This window comes from Prosopis cineraria, unplaced genomic scaffold, assembly GCF_029017545.1.
Source record: "Prosopis cineraria cultivar Desert tree isolate PC_DT_omini unplaced genomic scaffold, ASM2901754v1 PC10, whole genome shotgun sequence".
Taxonomy (NCBI): Eukaryota; Viridiplantae; Streptophyta; class Magnoliopsida; order Fabales; family Fabaceae; genus Prosopis; species Prosopis cineraria.
The window spans coordinates 1,699,078-1,718,835 of record NW_026555341.1 but is presented as its reverse complement, the minus strand read 5'-3'; the positions used below and the strand labels follow the sequence as shown (position 1 = coordinate 1,718,835).

Here is a 19,758-nt window from a genome sequence, read left to right as displayed (position 1 = left end):
AAAATAAATTATTATTAAAATTTAAATAAATATTTATTAATAAAAGGTTAATTTAAATTGGTAAGTATTTATTTAAATTTTGATAATTAATCTTTTAATTGATATAAATTTTAGTTGGTTGTTATTTTTCCTTTTGTCTCGGAGGACATGGGAATTCAGAATGTAAGGTGCCTCCGTGGCATAATGTTCTCGAAGGGGTGACTTCACCGATTCACAATTCCTCATTGAAATGCGTGGAAGATGTGAATAAAATATCGTAAATTAAGAAACTTCAAGGAATGCTCCACTGGACCCACGTTGACTAGTAATCCCTTGGTTTTAAAGTGTTATTTAAGCACTACTTGGGATGCTTGTATTTCTCAATCCATCGCCGCTCGGAATTTTATCTGTCGTTGCCATAGTAAAACTCATCGTCATCAATGGCTGAGAAAAGCAGGATTCTGATCATCGGAGGCACAGGCTACATCGGGAAATTCATCGTCCAGGCCAGCGCAAAAGCAGGGCACCCCACTTACGTGCTTGTCAGGGAAAGCACTCTCTCTAATCCCGACAAGTCCGCCCTTGTCAAGAGCTTCAAGGGTTCTGGAGTCACCGTCCTCCATGTCTCTGTCCCTCTTCAATTTAACTTCCATTTCAATCTTGTTTTAATTTCGTCCCAATAAGCATTCTAATTTCCTCATGTTTCTGTGTTATCCCAGGGTGACCTCTACGATCACGAGAGTCTGGTCAAGGCAATCAAGCAGGTCGATGTGGTGATCTCCACGGTGAGTTTTCAGGTGGCCGATCAGGTGAACATCCTCGCTGCCATAAAAGAAGCCGGAAACAAAATCAAGGTAAGCCCTTTTCATCATCCCGTGAAGAGCTCGTTAAAAAGTCGAGAGCTTTGACCGTTGAATTTGAATGTCAAGGCAGATTTCATTCAACAGCTAAAACGCTGACTGATATGTGCCGTGTTATTACATCATGGAAACAGAGGTTCCTTCCCTCAGAGTTTGGGCTGGACGTGGATCGGCACCATGTTGTTGAGCCAGCTGGCAGTGCTTTGAATCTCAAAGTGAACTTCAGAAGGAAAGTTGAAGCGGAAGGGATACCCTACACTTATGTTGTGAGCAACGCCTTCGCTGGGTATTTCTTGCCCACTCTGGGACAGCAGAACGTCACTGCTCCTCCTCGGGACAAGGTTTCCATTATAGGAGATGGAAATGTCAAAGGTAACACCCCAACAGATCATCGTATTTCCACTCAAAACAAAATTACTGTATCGTTAATTACTCAAGATGTGGTGTGATCTGCCGTGTTTTCAGCAATCTACGTGACAGAGGAGGACATAGGGACATACACTATCAAAGCGGTGGAAGACCCAAGAACCCTAAACAAGATCCTCTACATCAGACCACCAGCCAACACTCTGACCTTCAACGAGCTGGTCTCCTTGTGGGAGAAGAAGATAGGCAAGACCCTGGAAAGGTCCTACATTCCAGAGGATGAAATTCTGAAGAAAATCCCAGGTCAGTGGTTTATAAAACTACGGATAAATCTCAGATCCCGACGATGTTGAAAACCTGCTCATCTAACATCTTATTAATATATGTTGAGAATTTGTGTGGTGGATATATGCAGAGAGTCCTATTCCGTTTAACTTCCTGTTGGCGGTGAGTCATTCAATGTACGTGAAAGGAGACTGCACTAACTATGAGATCGATCCATCTATCGGGGTGGAAGCGACGGGGCTTTACCCAGATGTTAAATACACCACCGTCGACGAGTTCTTGAACAAGTTCGTGTGAGAGACACCGCGTGATTAATAATATCGAGGCTCGCCTTTTGTATTTCAATTTTTTTTTAATTCATGTTAATAATACCGAGGCCTCGCTTGTGGTGTTTATCACTGTAATAATATTTGGATTATTTAAATTTTAATTTGGATGGTTAAAATTTAAAAAATTATTATATATTTTTATTTTTATTTTTATTAAAAATAAAAAATTATTAAAATTATTAAATAATTTAATAAATAATTTTAATAATTTTTTATTTTTAATATGATTTAAATTTAATTTAAATGGTTTAATTTAATATTAAAATTTTTATAATCAATATATTTTGATTATCTAAATGTACTCTACACAGGCCAGATTAATATCTGATATTAATCCGACCTATGCAAAGTACATCTGCATAGTCAATATATATTAATTATAAAAATTTTAGTATTAAATTAGACTCTCTCTAAATTAAATTTAGACCATATTAAAAATAAAAAATTTATTAAAATTATTTTATAATTTTTATATATTTTTATTTTAATAAATATAATATATAATAATTTTTAAAATCTAAATGGTTCATATCTCACTATAATGATGAGCTCCCAAACCCGTTCCAGTATTAGCCTTGATCACTGAGCACTCACTCTGCGCTGTTGCCGTTTTGTATCATCTTCAAGAGAAATATCAGTTCCCCTTTTAATTTGTTTTTAATTCCGTGATCAGTTACATAATCGTACAATCTGAATGAACCAAGACTCTCAGGCAGTTGAGGCAGTGACGTTCTAACGTAATAAATATAATTGAAAAAGAAACTGGTTGACTAATTAAATAATGATAATAACCTCCCATGATAAAAATAACCACAGAATTCTATTATTTTTTTTAAAATATAGTTTAAATAATTTACAATAAACCTTAAAAAATTTATACTAAATTATGGTAAAAAAAATTAACAAACTATCCAAAAATACTTGGCTCAAATGATCAATGAAATTGAATTATTCTGGATCTCAAATGGAATAAAAAATTAGCAAACTACACTAGCAGGTGTTAGTGAGAATGGTCGTGACCGTTGAAGCATACTTTTATCCCCGCGAGTCTGCGAGAGAGGCCTCCACAGGAATTGATACCCCATCATCTCTAAATTATATAAATTTAATTTTCATAATTTATATTTATAATTTTTTGACGTATATTTTTTAAATCAAAATTTATTTTTTTAAAAAAACTAAAAATTAAGAAATTATTGTTATTTTAGATTTGTATCCGTTAATTTTTTTAAAAAACAAATAAGAGTAAAGAGTTATAAATTTAAAACATTTAAATGGTCTAAAGGTGATGAGCTCTCAGTTCTCATTTATATGATGAGTATTGAAATTAATTTCATCTATCAAACCTATTAGTCCTGCTATGTGAACGGAACAAGAATCATGGCTATATTTCACTTAGGTGCTCATTGACTACATTTCACTTAAGTGCTCATCAAATGATGAGGACCATGCATCTAAACTGTCTAAATTTAAAGATTTTATTTTATATTTATTATAAATATTATAAAATTTTATTAAATCTATTTCATCATCAATCTAAATAATATAGATTTATTTTGAATGATTGAATTTAATTTTAAATTTTTTTATAATTTTTATAAATTAACTATTTAGGTGTATTGTATACAGCTTGGATTTAATAATAAACTTGTTAAAATTCTTATAAATTTTATTTTGATAAACATAATATTAAAAAATAAAAATACAAAAATTTCAAACTGACACTTTAAAAAGTTTAAGAAAAGGTTGCAATTTAAAATTTAAAATTTAAACTATACGGAATACATGTGAATAATTAATTTATAAAATTATAAAAATATTTAATATTAAATTACATCATTCAAATTAAATTCTCATTATTCAGATTGAAAATAAATATATTTATTATTATTTATAATTTTATTTTGATAAATATAAAATAAAAAAAATAAAATTCGTAAATTTAGACCATCAGATTTTTCAAATTGATGTAATGAGCATTCGAACCGGACGCATCACGGCAACGCATCTTTTTGACTTTTCAAGGATAAGTTTGAATCTGAGGCAGGCAAGGCTCAAAGTTGGAATGTGTCAGTTCACCCTTCTTTTCGGATAGAAGTCGCGAGGGAATTCCAGTAATTAATGCAAGTTTATTTTCTTTTTGAAAATTATTCTCCAAAATCCTCCCTCGCTGCTTTTATTCTTAACGCCAGCATATTCTATTGTATATTCAGTTTATTCGTTATAAAACAAAATTAATTTGCATGTCCTTCTATTTTTTTAATTTTAAATTAAATTCATATAATTTTTTAATCAAACTCTTGTAATTTGATTGATTAAATATATTAATCATGGAAGGTTAAAATTATTAATGAATGATGAGGTTTTTTTAAATAAAAAAATTAAAAAATTATAGCAAATTTGGTTTAATACTTTTAACCCAAAAAATTATTTAATATTAGATTTATATTTTTATTAATATTTTATGAAAATTATATATAGCTATATATAATTTATTTAAAAAATATAATTTAATTATATAAATTTTGAGTTATAAAAAGTATGTGATTAAATCTAAAATTAATATAATGTTTTAATAAACATATAAAAGTCCTTAATTTTATTTTTTAAAAGGTAAAAGTAATGGATTTTGATTAGCATATTTAATTGATTAAATTATAAATACTTAAATAAAATAAAATATATTATAAGGGTATAATTCAAAATCTTAAAGATTTGTAGATTAATTTTTGTTATAATAAAATTAAAGTCATTAAATTTTAACACTTACATTGGGGTATTCCAATGACCTTTTCAAAAGTCAAACTACGTTTGCATGAGGTCTTCCTGAATTCATACGAGCATTGTTTCGATTTACTATTATCTAAAAATAATTAAGTTATTAATGACCGGATGAAATCAAGAAATAACTTTGAGAATTAGCCGTTCGGCGGACCGCAATGCATATATCCAACAACCACCTATGTCGGCAGCGGATCCTATATGTGACCAGTATTGAGAACAAATGTCGACATTTAAATTTGTTGCTTTATGCCCTTATTTTTTAAAAAAAATGTTTTAATGGATATAAAATCTTAAATAAAGACAATCTCTTTTTTTGACAGAAAAATAAATACAATTTCTTAAAAATAACTTTTTATTTCAAAACACCTAAAAAACTATAAATATGAATCATGAAAATTAAATTTAAATGATTTAAAGGCAATGAGCTCATATTACTCATCTATACGATGAGCACAAGAACTTATCCAGAAATTCGTAATATGAACGAAAAGGTTGACCATGCTTCTTTTCGGCGGAACAGCAAAAGAAGCAAGCTTCAGGTCCGGACTAAATGAGGAAAGTTTCAGGCTCGTACACTATGCAAAGGGGCTTAAGATCTAGTTTGTATTTATTTCTATATCCGAATATAGAAAGTTTTACTATATTTTAGAGTGAAAAACACGGGAAAGGATTTAATTGAAACTAGTAATCCTCACAAAAAGGTTACTTGTGATGAAGCACCATCATAGTAGGGAACGACTTGGAACCCGGCTGCATGAATTGACTTCACGATGACGACAAGAGAAATCCAAACACTAGACGAATTTAACCAAGCTCGTTTCTGTCAAGTACGCGCCAAAACCACGTAATTCATCGCCTAGTTAAAGTCGTTAAACAGAACTCTTGCCTCCTCCTAGTTATTACGTTTCATATTCCCAGCTGTTTGCTCCTGTCCTGATGCCAATGCCCACTATTTCCACTTCTCTCAACAACACATCATCGTTGCAGACATCACCCTCACCAAGGAGTCTCCTTTCGAAACCATCGCGTCCTCAAATATTCTCTACTCTTGTCCAAATAAAATATCATCCCTGTCTTATATAATCACTTTCTTTACAACACTGATTTTCGTGCTTTATTTCGCTGCTTGTCATTTGAGTCTACTCGATGGAGAATTCGCCGCCGAATGGGGTATTTCCTTGGACTCCGAATTCCAGGTTCTCGACTAAGGACGGAAGAAGTGGGTATGAACCATCAGACACAGAGACAGAGTGGCAACAAGTTCCCAGACATGAGCGAGGAAGAAAGAATCTGACTTTGGGACCCGAACAGGCAAAAGTTCTCAACTTGAGGAACAAGATTCCCATGGCACTGCACAGGAGACATCCTTCCAAGTTCGAACACGAAATGTCATCTCTAGCTACGGCTTCAGTGGCGAGCTCGGCACGAAGGAGACACCAAAGTAGATCGCCCTACAGGCCATTCAGAGCAGACGGCGAGGCTCTATACCCCCTAACTGGTTTGGATCCTTTGCCAAAACCTGACATTGGAAGAGAAAATCTCAATTGGAGAGCGGCGAACAGATCGAGTGAGAAACCAAACCAGAGGAGATCAGTGACTGCTCCGAGACTAAGGGGAAGAGAAAGGGAACCATCCCATGCGAGCGCTCCTTCAATAGGAGATATCAACGAGATGGTTGCTGAGGCGAAATTTTCAAGAGATCCTGTTAACGATGAGCTCACGATAACAAGTACAGAGTCAAGTTTACCGGGTGATATTTTCTTTTCTCGCGAATGCAATGCCATGATGAAGCACAAGACCTTGTCAACAAAACCAAACATTGACGCTGAAGCCCAGTTTAAGAACTCGAGGCCTAAGGTCCTTCCCCAAAGAGGCACTCCTTATCATCATCATCCGAACAGAGCAAATGGTAATCTCAATGATGGTGCATCATCTAGATCAAGTGCGGTTTCTAGTACTGCTGCTAGAAGCAAAAAGAATGGTTGGAATTTAAGTGGGAGTAATAGGGTGAAGAGTGAAGTTAGTGGCACAAGTTCTGGCATTCAGAAATTCATAATGAACGGGAAAAAGAACCAAGCAGACGCATGTTTTGCTTGCGTGAGAAAAGCAGGCAAGCCATCGAATAAATCGCCCCAGCATCGATCAGTTGATGAGGCTTCTATCATTGAGAAAGCTTTCGTAATCCAAAGCCTCCCACAATTATGGGCAGATAAGTATCAACCTGCCTCACTGGATGGCTTCACTTGCCACCAACAAGAAGCTCTACTTCTCAAGGAATTTGTAAGTTCTTAAATATTTACATAAGCTCTCTGCTTTCCATCTGTCGTTTGAAAATTGGTTTTCCGTTCTCAAATTAGTAACGGCTTAGTCTCTAGCTTCTAAGACAATATAAAATATCAAATCACATGAATTTATTTCATGACGTGTGAAAGAAATTGCAACATGACTTTGCGCTCGTAAATCTTGCTTATCTTACTGTAGCTACCTCAAAGAAGGATCTTTGATATCTTAGTTTGCATATTTGCAATTCCTATTTCATTAAATCTAGGTGTCTCAGGACGTGTGTCCTCATATTTTGCTGAAAGGACCAACTGGTTCAGGAAAAAGATCGCTAGCAATGGCTTTTCTGCGAGAAATATTCAGTGATGCGACGTCGAATGTATGTCTCTTGACATTTTCTTGCCTTTTTTCTTTTTTCCCTCGGTCAAATATCACCAGGATCTCTAAGCTTACATTGTCAAACGCTTTTGCAGCTGTCTCATGATTTGAGAAATTTCTCCATCCAGGTAGATATTTCTAATCCAGTAAACTATTGCATCTTCAATCCAGTTCGGGAAGCTCATATGAAGAACCCATATTATTATAAATTGACAGGAAAGGAGGCCAGTGAAAATCACTGTTCCAATAACGTCCAGTTCTCATCACATGGAGCTCAATGTAAATTTGGAACCTAATGCTAAATATGCTTTAATGGGATTAGTTAAGGAAATAAGCACTGAATATGCGATTACCCCTGAAGTCAGTAATATCAATTTCAAGTCAGATTACAAAGGTTATCGATCTGATATAATTTTTGGCAGCACTTTTTATGAATGATGGGCTAGCTAATTAATGAATTAACAAGATCGTTTACTTCTCTTACTGTTCAGTTCTAGTCCTTTACGAGGTTGACAAAGCAGCTGACAACATCCAACACATGATCAAATGGATTATAGATCGTTATTCTGATATATGCAAACTCATAGTTTGCTGTGAAGATGATGCAGACATTCTTGAGCCCGTGAAAAACCGGTTCAAAGTGATTAATATTGATGCTCCACCAACTCACGAAGTAAACAAACCAACTTTCAAAGAATTCCAAATTATTGGTTTTGGTTTTGTATAATTCCAAAAATATATCCGAGTATTCATTCATACACAGTATCTTACAATTTACAAGACATGGTATATTTTGCATATACTTAATAGACTCACATCAGCTCCCAATGTTTTAGATTATGGATGTTCTTATTCAGATAGCAAAACAAGAAGAAATTGATCTATCTATGAACTTTGCGGCTAAGATTGCCACCAAGTCGAAGCAGAATCTCAGGAAAGCAATCATGGCTCTTGAAGCATGCAGAGCTCACAAGTAAGGACTTGAAGCAAATAATGCTGTGACATTTCAGTAAATTTTCTTCAAAATCATGCTAGGGGCGTTTGTGCTGTGCAGCTATCCATTTTCAGAAGAACAACCAATACCGCTTGGATGGGAGGAGATTATAATAGAAGTTTCTGCAGAGATCCTAGCTGATCCTTCATATTCACGGTGACTGATCATTTTGAGATTTTCTTAGTTTGTCCACCCCCCCCCTTTCCTGATCTTGATTATGGTCTTCTTACCAGCCTATTCTCAATAAGAGGGAAATTACAGAAGCTTCTGGTGGATTTCGTCCACCCCAAACTTATTCTCCGGGTAACAAACAAACGGCGTCTTGATTATTGTGAGAAAAACCATTAAGGTATTTACCAAAACAGATTTAAAATGGAGTTGTGTGTTCCAATATGCAGAAACTCGTGGAACAGCTCCTAAAAGGAATTGAGAGCAGCTTAAAGAGGGAGCTTTTCTACTGGCATGCGTATTATGTAAGCTTGTTCCTGCACAGAGCGTTTTATTACACGTTTTGTGTTTTTATCATACCTACTACATATAGTACTGTGCGTGTCACTGCAAATTAACAGGACAAGAGACTCCCGCCAGGAACTACTGCTTTGCTGAAATTAGAAGGTGAGCAAAATTACTCATAGTTATACTGTAATAGATTACTATTATTATTGTGAAAGAATGATATTATATATGCACTGGCGTGCTTGCGTGCAGAATTTGTGGCCAAGTTTATGAGCATATACAGAAAAAGCTCTAGCGGTCGACAGATTGTGTAGATTGAGAATCTGAAATCCAATGGCACCAAAGCAAGGGAAAGATGGAAAAGGTCAATGCGAGAGAGAGAGAGAGAGAGAGAGAGAGAGACATGCGATGCCCCCCAGATTCTGAGGTTTTGGCAGTTCTGGTTAATGTTCTTGGTCTGAAATTATCAGTTCATGCAAGGACACGATTGCATGCAAGGAAAAGCAAAAAGTACGTGTTACAGATAAAAATTGAAACCCCCCCCCCGGGGGGGGGGGGAAATAGTTGCATCGTATTAATGTAAATTTGAAATATGCACGTCATTCTTCATTATTCATGATGGTCCAAAAGGAGAACATTACCGTTATTCGCTGTTGTTAGCGTATGCATAGGGAATTTATTTGACAGCACGTTACAATCTTAAAAGCATAAATTATCCGAAACTTAGCTATCAGAAGTTAATTTTAAGGGTTCCTAAAGGCTTGGACCTACTCGGTATTGGAAAAAGTCGAACCCAATTGATTCTTTTGGGATAACATCGAACCTATTTCATCTGATGATGATATTGGTTTGGTTTGGTTTTTTTTTTTTTTTTTTGGTACGATGGTTTGGTTTGATTTCTTTAATAGGACATACAAGAGAGAAAACTGTGATGATGTTTAACATTAAACAAATAATTATAAATTTATACATTATTGATTTCATATTAAAATTAATTTAAGAAAATCAAACAATATTGCAACGTCTTGTGAATTAAATTTCCATTGCAAAAAAAAAAAAATTCCCATGCAAAAACAGTCCTTAACATCTATCTTTGTAATATATAAATGTTACTGCACCAACTAGCTTCTAGCCCGGGCAATGTATGGGAAAAGCAAAGATTAAAAGAAATCAAAAATTAAGTAAACATCCATTTAATAATAATATTTTTTAATGATTTATTATACTCTATAGTATATTTTATTTCAAAATTTATTATCCCTTGCATTTTAAAAATATAAAAAAAACCTGTTTTATTTTAATTTTTTTGTCCTAGTGCATATTCAAAATAAAAATGACATCTTTTTTTTTGTCGCCAAATGTCATCTTATTTTATTTCGTAATCTTTCATCCGTGCAATTTTAAATCTCACCTGGATAAAAATATATACAATTTTATATAATAAAATATGCACATTTTTTTAATAAATTGTTGTCGATTGCATATTAAAAAGTTAAAAAGCATATTTTGCTACAAAATTTAGTGCCATATATACCATGTCTAATTATCAATCCTTCTAAAACAGTAATAGCTGATTTTTTTGATAAAAAATTAATAAGTAATTTTAAAACAACATAAATGAAAAATTCTTGAAATTTATAATTTATTACTCTCGAGAATATTAAACAGTTAAATAATATATTTTATTTCAGAATTTATTTCTTCTTACACTATGTGTATTACAAGTTATTTAAAAACTAAAACCTGATATAAAAGTTACGCGAGTAAAAAATTTTGAAATGATATCATAAAAATTATATAAAAACCCCTTTTATTTTATAATTTTTTATTTTATGGAATATTTTATTTAAACATTTATTACCCTGTATATATTAGGAATATGAAAATATTTTATTTTAAGTATATAAGATTTAGTAGGTAAGTCTTTTCCAATTATTCAAAAAAGTTTTTAGTTTAAACACTAATCCCTTCATGCAATAATATAAGTCATTTTTAATAAAACAGTTACTTGTCTTCAAATTAACATTATCTTTTTATATTCACCCTTATTTAATAAAATATTTCACTTAAGAATAAATATAAAATAATTCGTTCGTTGGGACACTTTTGGAGAAAAATATAATAATTACACCTTAAAATATTAAAAATATTTTATATTTTTAAGATTTAATCTCTTAAAAAATACTTTATATTTTTTAATGAAGGAAATACTACATAAATTAAAAAGAGTGGAATACAGTGACTTTCCTTTTATTTTACTAAAATTACAGAGACTTTTAATTTATTTTAAAAATATATATTTTAATTTAATCCTTAACGCCGCTAGACATATTTCATAAAACACTTTAAGATACTTAATTTTTTATTTCTAATTATGTTAAAAATTTTGAAATTATTAATTTATCATTATAATCTAATTGTCTACTCTCTATCACAGTTTAAAAAATTAAGTATGTCAATATTTAAATAAATAATTTAAAAATTTTGTGTTGAAATTAATGAAATTTGGATAAAAATAAGAATAAAATATATTAAGTAATTTATTTTTGGTAAAATCATAATTTATTGTATTAAGTTCTTATTTCGTAAATTTTTCACTTTGTGTTTTAATGTTATTTCAGCCAATTTATGTATTTAATTTTTTAAAAAATTTATTAAAACAAATATACGCATTATTTTTTTAGGTAATTTGAATGATTTTTAGACAATGTTTATATTTAAAAAGTAGTATTTTGATTCAACATATATATAATTATATTTATTGAATATTTTACTCTAAAATATATTAAAAATAAAAAAGATGTTTGTATTTTTTTAACAATCTATTATACCTGGAGAGATTCGTATAAGTTTCAAAATTAAAAAACAAGTATATGTAATTAAGATAAACCAGAGGGAAAATCATGATATTTTACTCTGAAAAATATCTAACATAATATCATAAAATTTATATATAAACAAATTCTAAAGATCCTATAACCAAAATAATATTTTTATGGATTTGATGATGATTTTGAAATAGCACGGGGATCATGATGTTATAGCTATAGTTACATTCAATCCAGTGGTCACGATTTTTAACCAACAAACACAGCTTTTAACTCTTCACTTTCAGACATGGGCCTGATTTGATGATTTGATCTCTCTCATTCCTATCTACGTCTCAAAATACTATACTCATGCCTATTACTCTCAAATCTCTCTTCCTCGATCTCTCACACTGTCTCCCTTACACAGCATAGTTCACAACCCTCTAATCTCACTCTCCCTCTCCCTAAAGCCTTTCCTTTCCTTAACCTCTTCACGTCCTTGGTCTCTGTCCATCCTGGCCTTTTTTATTTCTCTTTCACTTTGATGGTTGTGGTTTCTCTAAGTATGAATCTTCGTCACATCACCTAGCCATAGCCTTAGATGTATTGTTAAACCTCCATTGTTGTCTCAGATTTGCTAATCGAACTCCATGCGATCTTTTTGCCCATCAAATCTCTTTAAAGGGGAACAACCAATAAAATTGGGATTGGAGTTTGGAGATCAGGATTCTACCTTCTTCTTCTCTTTCTTCTTTTATTTTTTATTTTTTCATATTCTTTCTTTATTTTCTTTGGCAATTTACTGATCTTTTTTACATTTATAAGAAGATTTTTGTGGTATTATTGGTTTATGATTTTATTTAGGATGCGTTAATCCATTTTTGTTTTTTATTTTTATTCCTGATTGTTTAACGTCAGTTTTTTGGTTTGGGTTTTGATTCAACATGATGATTTTGATAGCTATATTTAATTATGATTTTTTTTTCTTTAAATCCGATTCAAATTATCTATGGATTTTTTTTTGTTTGAATCCAATTCAAATTATCCATGAATTTTTTTTTCTTTAAATCCAATTCATATTTGATCTTGGTAGCTGTTTTTGGAATTTGATTCCTTCTATTTCTTTGTTTTTCTTAATTTATATTCCCTTCAATCCATTTTATTAATCACTTTTAAAAAATATGAAGTGATCTACTTTATAAATCATTGATTTAATAGTGATGTTTTATTTTAAATGAAATATCTAAATTATCCTTAAAAAATAAAAGAGAGAGAAATAGAAAAATAATATTATATAATTTATTTACTATTTAAAGATTATATTTATAATTTTATTAATTTTTTTATATTTTTATTATATTAATATTAATAATATTAATAAAATAATTTATAAATAAAATCGGTGAGCATTCACTAAGTTTCCGGCGGAGGAGTGAATTTCATTTTAATTTTGATTTTATTTCTGGAATGATCTTTAAGGATAACAGGGAAAATATGCTATCTAAAAAGCTGTAGATCTACAGTTACCAAAAGATGTACATTGCATTTTACAATATAATAAACGTAAGAAGATTAATACTATGCGTGGGTTGACGTCACAATATAATGATATCATTGCTAATATGTTCATATATTAAAATATATACTTAATCAAAAGAACGATGTTCTAACATCACATGAGCATGAGTTGTTTTAGACCTCGATGATGATAATAATAAAAGTCTAACATCCATTCTTTTTGTTTGGCCTCGATAAAAAAAAAATCAATTATTTTTTAGTAAAAAATCTCTGTTCTTAAGCATTATGAATGATTAGGGAGTGTGTTTATGTTCATCCTAACTTTGATAGGCTATGACATTCTCATGATCATATCAAAGACAAATTTATTTTTATTTTAAAATAAAATTAAACATGTAATTACTTTTAAAACATCTCATCCTATTTTAAATATTATATATATATAACATTATTTTTTTTTATTAATGTGTAATAATTTATTTGTTTTGTGATTTTTTTTTGGTTGATAACATACATATTTTTTTTTATTAATATGTAATAACTTTAATATTTCAATTGAAAAGAAGGCGCATCCTAAAGGCTTGATGTTATATTTGGCTAGCTTATTTAATGATATGTTTGGTACGGTAGAATTGAGTTTGAAAAAAGTAAAATTGAAATTAAAAAAAATATATTTAATAAATAAGATCTACTTCTTCATGAAACACACGATTCCATAAAAAAAAATGACGGAAAAGAGTTTCATCCCTATATCCAAACAACTCATTTCCTCCACCACTTCTTTTTCAAATTTTCTCAATTTTACCGTCAAGCATCCAACCTTCCATTTTGGAGCCAGCCTTTGATGACGCGGGACCAAACCGGCGATGGCGATGACGATGACTGCCGTGACTGGATAGGTGAAGACCTCATCTCCTGAGACGATGGCCGAACCTCACTCCCTGCGATGACCCACCATTGGATGGAGAGTAACAATCGCCGGTACGCCTCCCTTCAGATTCTCCCCTGCAGTCTCATTCCTTGTCATGAGTATTTTATCTTGCAAAAATTCATGGTCGCCATTTTCAATTGTTCCAATGGCGGCAACAAATACCTTCTTCTCGCAAGAAAAGCTTACACCGACAATAGGGGTCTCCTGTCCTTTGTATTGATTATTTTCTTGTGTTTGATTTCTAATCAATTTCCAGTGGCGGTGATGATCACATGGAGGTGGTTGATGGCTGTTCTAAATATGGTGGACGACGGTGGTTCCGAGCTTGGTGATCATGATTCATTTGTCTATATTTTTAATTTCACGGATATTATAATCTTTTCAAATATATATATATGTAAAGTAAAATTTTTATTTCCCCTCTTTAACGAACTTATTTTTAATTTATATTTATATTTTTATTTTTACTTTCACCTTCATAAAAAGCAATTCTCATAATAAAAGGATATGAGTTTCGTGGCTCAATAATTCTATCATTATTATACTTGTAATCTACAATTATTTATAATTATTATGTACTTGATTTTAAGTTGGGATTATATTATATTACTTTGAATTCTAGTTGTTGTAATTCAATATGATTAAATTTATGTATTCATATTATTTTTATTTTTATTTTAATAAATTATGTGATTTAATAAATATTATTATTTAAGTCTCTCTTTCATATTTTATCAATTTTACTTAGATAATTTTTAAAATAGTAAGAGACATAAAATAAAAATTCAATCTCATTATTATTTGGAACAGGAAATAATTTCTTATCCTGTCCCATGAACACAGCAAATGAATGATACAATCCATTTCGTTTTTGGTTGAATGAATCACATCTCTCTCTAATACTAAACTTACTATATAATCACATCTCTATTTTTTTCCCATCAATCACATCTCTATTCATAAAAATGATGAATAATACCATCCATTTTCTTCCGTGTGCCAAAATTCTGGTCAAGCGAGTAATATTTATTAGCAGAGCTCAAGATGTGGCACGTGCCTAATGCCTTCCTAGTTGGTAGGCAATTCCAGGTGGGTTAAGTAATGAAATTATTTTCCTACTCATTCCAAAAATTAAAATACATCTAAATAATTAATATATATTATTTATAAAAATTTTAATATTAAAATAAAATTTTTAAATTATATATAGATGAGATTAAAAATAAAAAAATATTAAAATTATTCTATATTAATATTTATAAAATTTTTATTTTAATAAATATAATATATAATAATATATTAAATTTGAATTATTTAAATCCCATCATGCAAACTAGAGTGCCATGTAATCGAATTAATTAAACAGCACACGTGACCTGTTCTGAGAGGTTCAACGTGGACCACGAATACTTAGGCGCCTCTGTGAGATTTCCGCTCACTGTGCAGTTGGACTTCGCATGACCCTCCCAACATCCTTCGCCCCTCCTACGCTTCCCCCAGGATATGTTAATTTCACTCCACCATCCGATTCGAATCTGTTATCATCCGACGATCAGTGCTCCCACACGTGTTATATCCCATCTTCTTCGTCTTTGTACACAACCATCAATGTGGTGCGCCTGAAAACGAAACCTTTTTTCTCTCACCGCGCAAGAGTCGGAATCCGGTTTGCAGTAAGCCTTCGTTATCTCTTTTTCACTTATTCTTCTCTTGATTTCTTCTGATTTTTTCGTCTTGGCGTGCGTGGAATCGTAACATTTTCCCTTCAAAAGCAAGTGATGGTGATTTTACTGTCATTTTGGATTATTGTCCTGCATGTATTTAATGATTGCTGCCGATGATTCTTGATTATCCTAGGTTGTTCTTCTATCTGCTTCGTTGATTTCTCAGATATTCTATTATTTAAAGTGAAGTTTCCTTCGTACAGAATGTCTTCGCGTGCGTATCGTTTTTATCTCACAACTTGTACTGTTTATGTCAAAATATCTCTTATCAACTGTCTTAAACTCATTTTACATTTTTGCTAGGAGAAACAACGTAGTTCTGTTAGTAATTAATATCGTAAACTGAAGTGGCGTCTCCACTGTTGTTTTCATGGCAATGAAACGTGATGCTTTAGGATGATAGGGTGATTTTTTTTATGTTTATATCGTTCATTTCTTCCTCAAGTCAACATGGCGCACAATGGAGAAGCAAGTGGAAGGAATTCGGGATTTTCTCATACTGCGCTCAACGAAAGAATACTTTCTTCGATGTCTTGGAGAACTGTTGCTGCTCATCCCTGGCATGATTTAGAGATTGGTATAGTACTATTATGGCTTTGTTGTCAGTTGTTGCTATTTAATTATCATTTCTAGCATGGAAGTTTTCTAATTCTATTTTAAATAGAATTAAACGTATAGATCTAGCACTCCTTGTCTAAAAGTTTCAGTTGCTTCTACACAGGTCCTGGAGCTCCATCAGTTTTCAACTGTGTAAGTTGTGAATGAATGTCTGGCTTTCTTATTTTGGCCAATGATAGCTTCTATTAGCAACGTTGATTGGTCTGCTTTGGCATTTTTCCATTTTCTGAGAGCACCCAAATTGAAACATGAACTTCAATGGCAGGTTGTTGAAATTGGCAAAGGCAGCAAGGTTAAGTATGAGCTGGACAAGACAAGTGGACTTATAAAGGTGTGGCTTCTCTTACCCTTTACAGAATTCCCAAACCTTTCAGTTCAGTTATTGAATTCAGTTTATTCCATTACCATGACACCATTATTGGGCATAACAATGGAAAAGGTTGTCTGAAGGTAATTGTACTCTCATTACAATTTTTACACAAGTTGCTGGGATTTAGCCAATTTTTAGATGCTTGAATGTCACTGACTTTTAAGGCATTCCGAAGAATATTTTTCATATCACATCTTAAGATGTTTGGACTTTCACTAACAAGATTTTTAGTGTTGCTGTTTAGGTTACTAATGAGGAATGTGCATTTGATAGGCACGTAGAGCATCATAGATGATAGTTGAATTAAGCCTAGTGTTGGCTTCAGATTTGTTATTTTGCTGTTATTGTTCCTACTTATTAGTTATTTATGCAAAATTTTTGTTGGCTAAATTAATTTTATACTTGCCATTTAAAAAAAAAATATGACTCAGATATAGTGAAGGTAAAAGTTTACTTTGTTCCATTTCAATAATTGTGTTGTTTCTGGTTGTCAAAAAATTTGTCTTGCAACTTTATATCTGTGAATGGGATGATATAGGTTGATCGTGTTCTTTACTCATCAGTTGTCTACCCACACAATTATGGATTCATTCCAAGAACAATTTGTGAAGACAGTGATCCTATGGATGTCTTGATACTAATGCAGGTAGCCTTGCTTAAAAGTTTGTTCGTTATTTTTAACACAGATACCTGTTTTTAACCCCCCCCCAAAAAAAATAAAAATAAAAATAAAAATTATTATGTCTTAAACAGGAGCCAGTGGTGCCCGGTTCCTTCCTTCGTGCTCGTGCTATTGGACTGATGCCCATGATTGATCAGGTGAAGATTAGTCTCTACTACCAAGATATTATCTGTGCTTCATTCTATTACAAGGGAAATGCAAAAGAACCATCTGAGGGTCTGTGAACAACAGAACTGGTCTGCCTAATAAGTCTTCAATCTAGATTTATATATTTTTCTGGCCAATTGGTTGCCTCTCTGCTGGTTAACTGAGCATTTTTTGGGCTTTTCATGTCTTAGCTAGCTTTGAGAATTTTGCTATGAATCATTTTCCCTGTGATAAATCTAATAAATTTAGATTGGAGGAAAATTGTTGACATGTTGCTTGAATTCTGGTGCAGGGAGAAAAGGATGACAAAATCATAGCAGTTTGTGCTGATGACCCTGAATTTCGCCATTACAAGGACATCAAGGAACTTCCTCCACATCGGCTCGCTGAAATCAGGCGATTTTTTGAAGACTGTATCCTGTTTTGCATTTAGCACGCACATTTGCATGTGCCTCTGTGATCATTGATCATTATACCCGTTGTTGATTAGTTTTGCATCTCAAAGAGTTTGGATATTTCAACACAATTCACGTAGCTCTCCTACACTTCTGAGATGTGCACTAAATTGCAACCCCTTTTTTTTCTTTTGAGTGAACTAAATGCTTGTGCCATTGATGCAAAAGTTTTTCACCTAATTCTATTGAGTCCTTACCGCTGATATGTTGTATATCCTTAGCCTACCACGTTAGACAAGAAAAACGAGAACAAAAAGGTTGATGTTGAAGATTTTCTTCCTTCTGATGCTGCTATTGATGCCATCAAGTATTCCATGTTAGTTGCCAACCTTTGCACTAACATAAACATCATCTCCATCCCTGCCACCAATTTTCCGTGCTTTGTTTCAAATCATATTTACCGATATTGATTACATTTTTCCAAGGTGATCTTGTGCTTTATTTAGAGCTTTTACTTTGACGTGGTGCAGGGACCTGTACGCCGCTTACATAGTCGAAAGCTTGAGGCAGTGAGCTGTTCAGAAACTGATCAGGCAAGATATGACTTGAAGTATTATGTGAATGCGAAAAAGGTTGAACTTTCTGATACCGTTGTCGGATATTATGCTGTTTTGACAGTATGTATTATGTTCTGCTCGGTTTCTGGCAAAAACAAGCTTCTGAATTCTAAAGCTTCTGTAATTGTTTTTCGCGATATCTTATTGTCCTTGGGCAGAACTTGTCGGTTAGAGACTTTTTAAAATTGGGATACCCATGGCCATGGTGGCCTTCGGCTACTTGTGGACACACAGGCATCGAACTTGGGCTTTTTTGTTTTTGTGACAAACTTATGAGGCTTTGAAATAGCAGAATGTCTTAAGTGGATAAGAGCTCCTTTGCATGTTACCAGGGAAGGAAAAAACATGTGATGTGAGCTTCAAAGAGTGGGGGGATACCCGACTCTTATTCTTGTTTAGGATCCAAGAGTAACGGCAAAATGATGCTAATTATAGCTTACCCTTTATTGCTAGCTCAGGCCAAGCAGGCCTGCTAATTGCAGGTTATGATTGATGATCACATGAATGATTCTGCGTTTTCCTTGACATAATGACCTTTTATTATTGGATTTAGATTTGGTGAATAGTGTAAGTTAATTTATTCAATGAGTGTTTTAATTACAACTACTAGATTTTGTTAATATTTAAAAATTATGAACATATATTTTTATCTAAAAAATTAAAACAATTCTAAGTACTTTTTATGTATGTTAGTTCCCTTCAACAATTTGAGATTTGGTACTTTATGAGTATTATAGAATAAATTTTTTGATAACTGTTTGATTAAATTGATTAATTATTATTGTGCTATATGAGATATTTATTTAGTAAGTGGATTTAACCTACTCGTTGAATCCAAATTCTTGGTTATCACATTAATAAATTAATTTGGATCAAAATTTCCTTTTCCAAAAAGATAACGTAGGACATTGGAGCCAACGGGGAATTTTACTATTATGTTATTTAAATCAATAAACTTTGAAAATTGAATTATTTTATTCATTTTAAATTGGCATAGGTTAATCTATATCTTAAGTTTTAAATAACAATTAGTTTTGTCTGTGATCGTGTAAATGTTTGAGGGCCAAATAATAACAATTAACGAATGTGAAATAGGTATTAGGAAACATTTTAAGTTTGATGTCTATCAATTTGATACTTTCTAAATATCTAGATACTCTTGATGAAGATGATTATATTATTCGTTTGCGGAGGTGAAAAAAAAGAAGCCAAAACAGTGGATGATCGATTAAGGT

General features: G+C 32.1%; 5 protein-coding genes across 8 annotated transcripts; all 5 read left to right on the top strand.

The window, feature by feature from the left end:
- Positions 1-351: 351 nt before the first annotated feature.
- Positions 352-1,947, top strand: LOC129322751 (phenylcoumaran benzylic ether reductase Pyrc5-like). Its single transcript, XM_054969117.1, has 5 exons — positions 352-602; positions 699-833; positions 974-1,211; positions 1,305-1,508; positions 1,621-1,947. The coding sequence occupies exons 1-5, from the start codon at positions 420-422 to the stop codon at positions 1,785-1,787; spliced, it is 927 nt and encodes a 308-aa protein (XP_054825092.1). The 5' UTR covers positions 352-419; the 3' UTR covers positions 1,788-1,947.
- Positions 1,948-5,733: 3,786 nt separating this feature from the next.
- LOC129321962 (uncharacterized) lies at positions 5,734-6,895 on the top strand. The gene has a single exon (XM_054967977.1). The coding sequence runs from the start codon at positions 5,750-5,752 to the stop codon at positions 6,893-6,895; it is 1,146 nt and encodes a 381-aa protein (XP_054823952.1). The 5' UTR covers positions 5,734-5,749.
- Positions 6,896-7,157: 262 nt separating this feature from the next.
- On the top strand, positions 7,158-9,212 carry LOC129321452 (replication factor C subunit 3-like). The gene is made up of 10 exons (XM_054967216.1): positions 7,158-7,262; positions 7,357-7,389; positions 7,478-7,655; positions 7,753-7,934; positions 8,098-8,234; positions 8,316-8,411; positions 8,489-8,558; positions 8,654-8,728; positions 8,825-8,870; positions 8,964-9,212. The coding sequence occupies exons 1-10, from the start codon at positions 7,221-7,223 to the stop codon at positions 9,023-9,025; spliced, it is 921 nt and encodes a 306-aa protein (XP_054823191.1). The 5' UTR covers positions 7,158-7,220; the 3' UTR covers positions 9,026-9,212.
- Positions 9,213-14,049: 4,837 nt separating this feature from the next.
- LOC129321959 (uncharacterized) lies at positions 14,050-15,694 on the top strand. Its single transcript, XM_054967971.1, has 3 exons — positions 14,050-14,068; positions 14,227-14,298; positions 15,417-15,694. Exons 1-3 carry the CDS (start codon positions 14,065-14,067, stop codon positions 15,692-15,694), a joined length of 354 nt encoding a protein of 117 aa, XP_054823946.1. The 5' UTR covers positions 14,050-14,064.
- Positions 15,492-19,022, top strand: LOC129321408 (soluble inorganic pyrophosphatase). 4 transcript variants are annotated; one of them, XM_054967158.1, is made up of 9 exons: positions 15,492-15,643; positions 16,140-16,271; positions 16,416-16,444; positions 16,578-16,643; positions 17,221-17,328; positions 17,436-17,501; positions 17,804-17,924; positions 18,201-18,282; positions 18,437-19,022. In XM_054967158.1, exons 2-9 carry the CDS (start codon positions 16,145-16,147, stop codon positions 18,477-18,479), a joined length of 642 nt encoding a protein of 213 aa, XP_054823133.1. In that variant the 5' UTR covers positions 15,492-15,643; positions 16,140-16,144; the 3' UTR covers positions 18,480-19,022. The 4 variants fall into 4 exon arrangements, with proteins under 4 accessions (XP_054823133.1, XP_054823137.1, XP_054823134.1 ...); XM_054967162.1 differs by having other exon boundaries at positions 15,604-15,741; XM_054967159.1 differs by having other exon boundaries at positions 15,612-15,751.
- Positions 19,023-19,758: the final 736 nt, after the last annotated feature.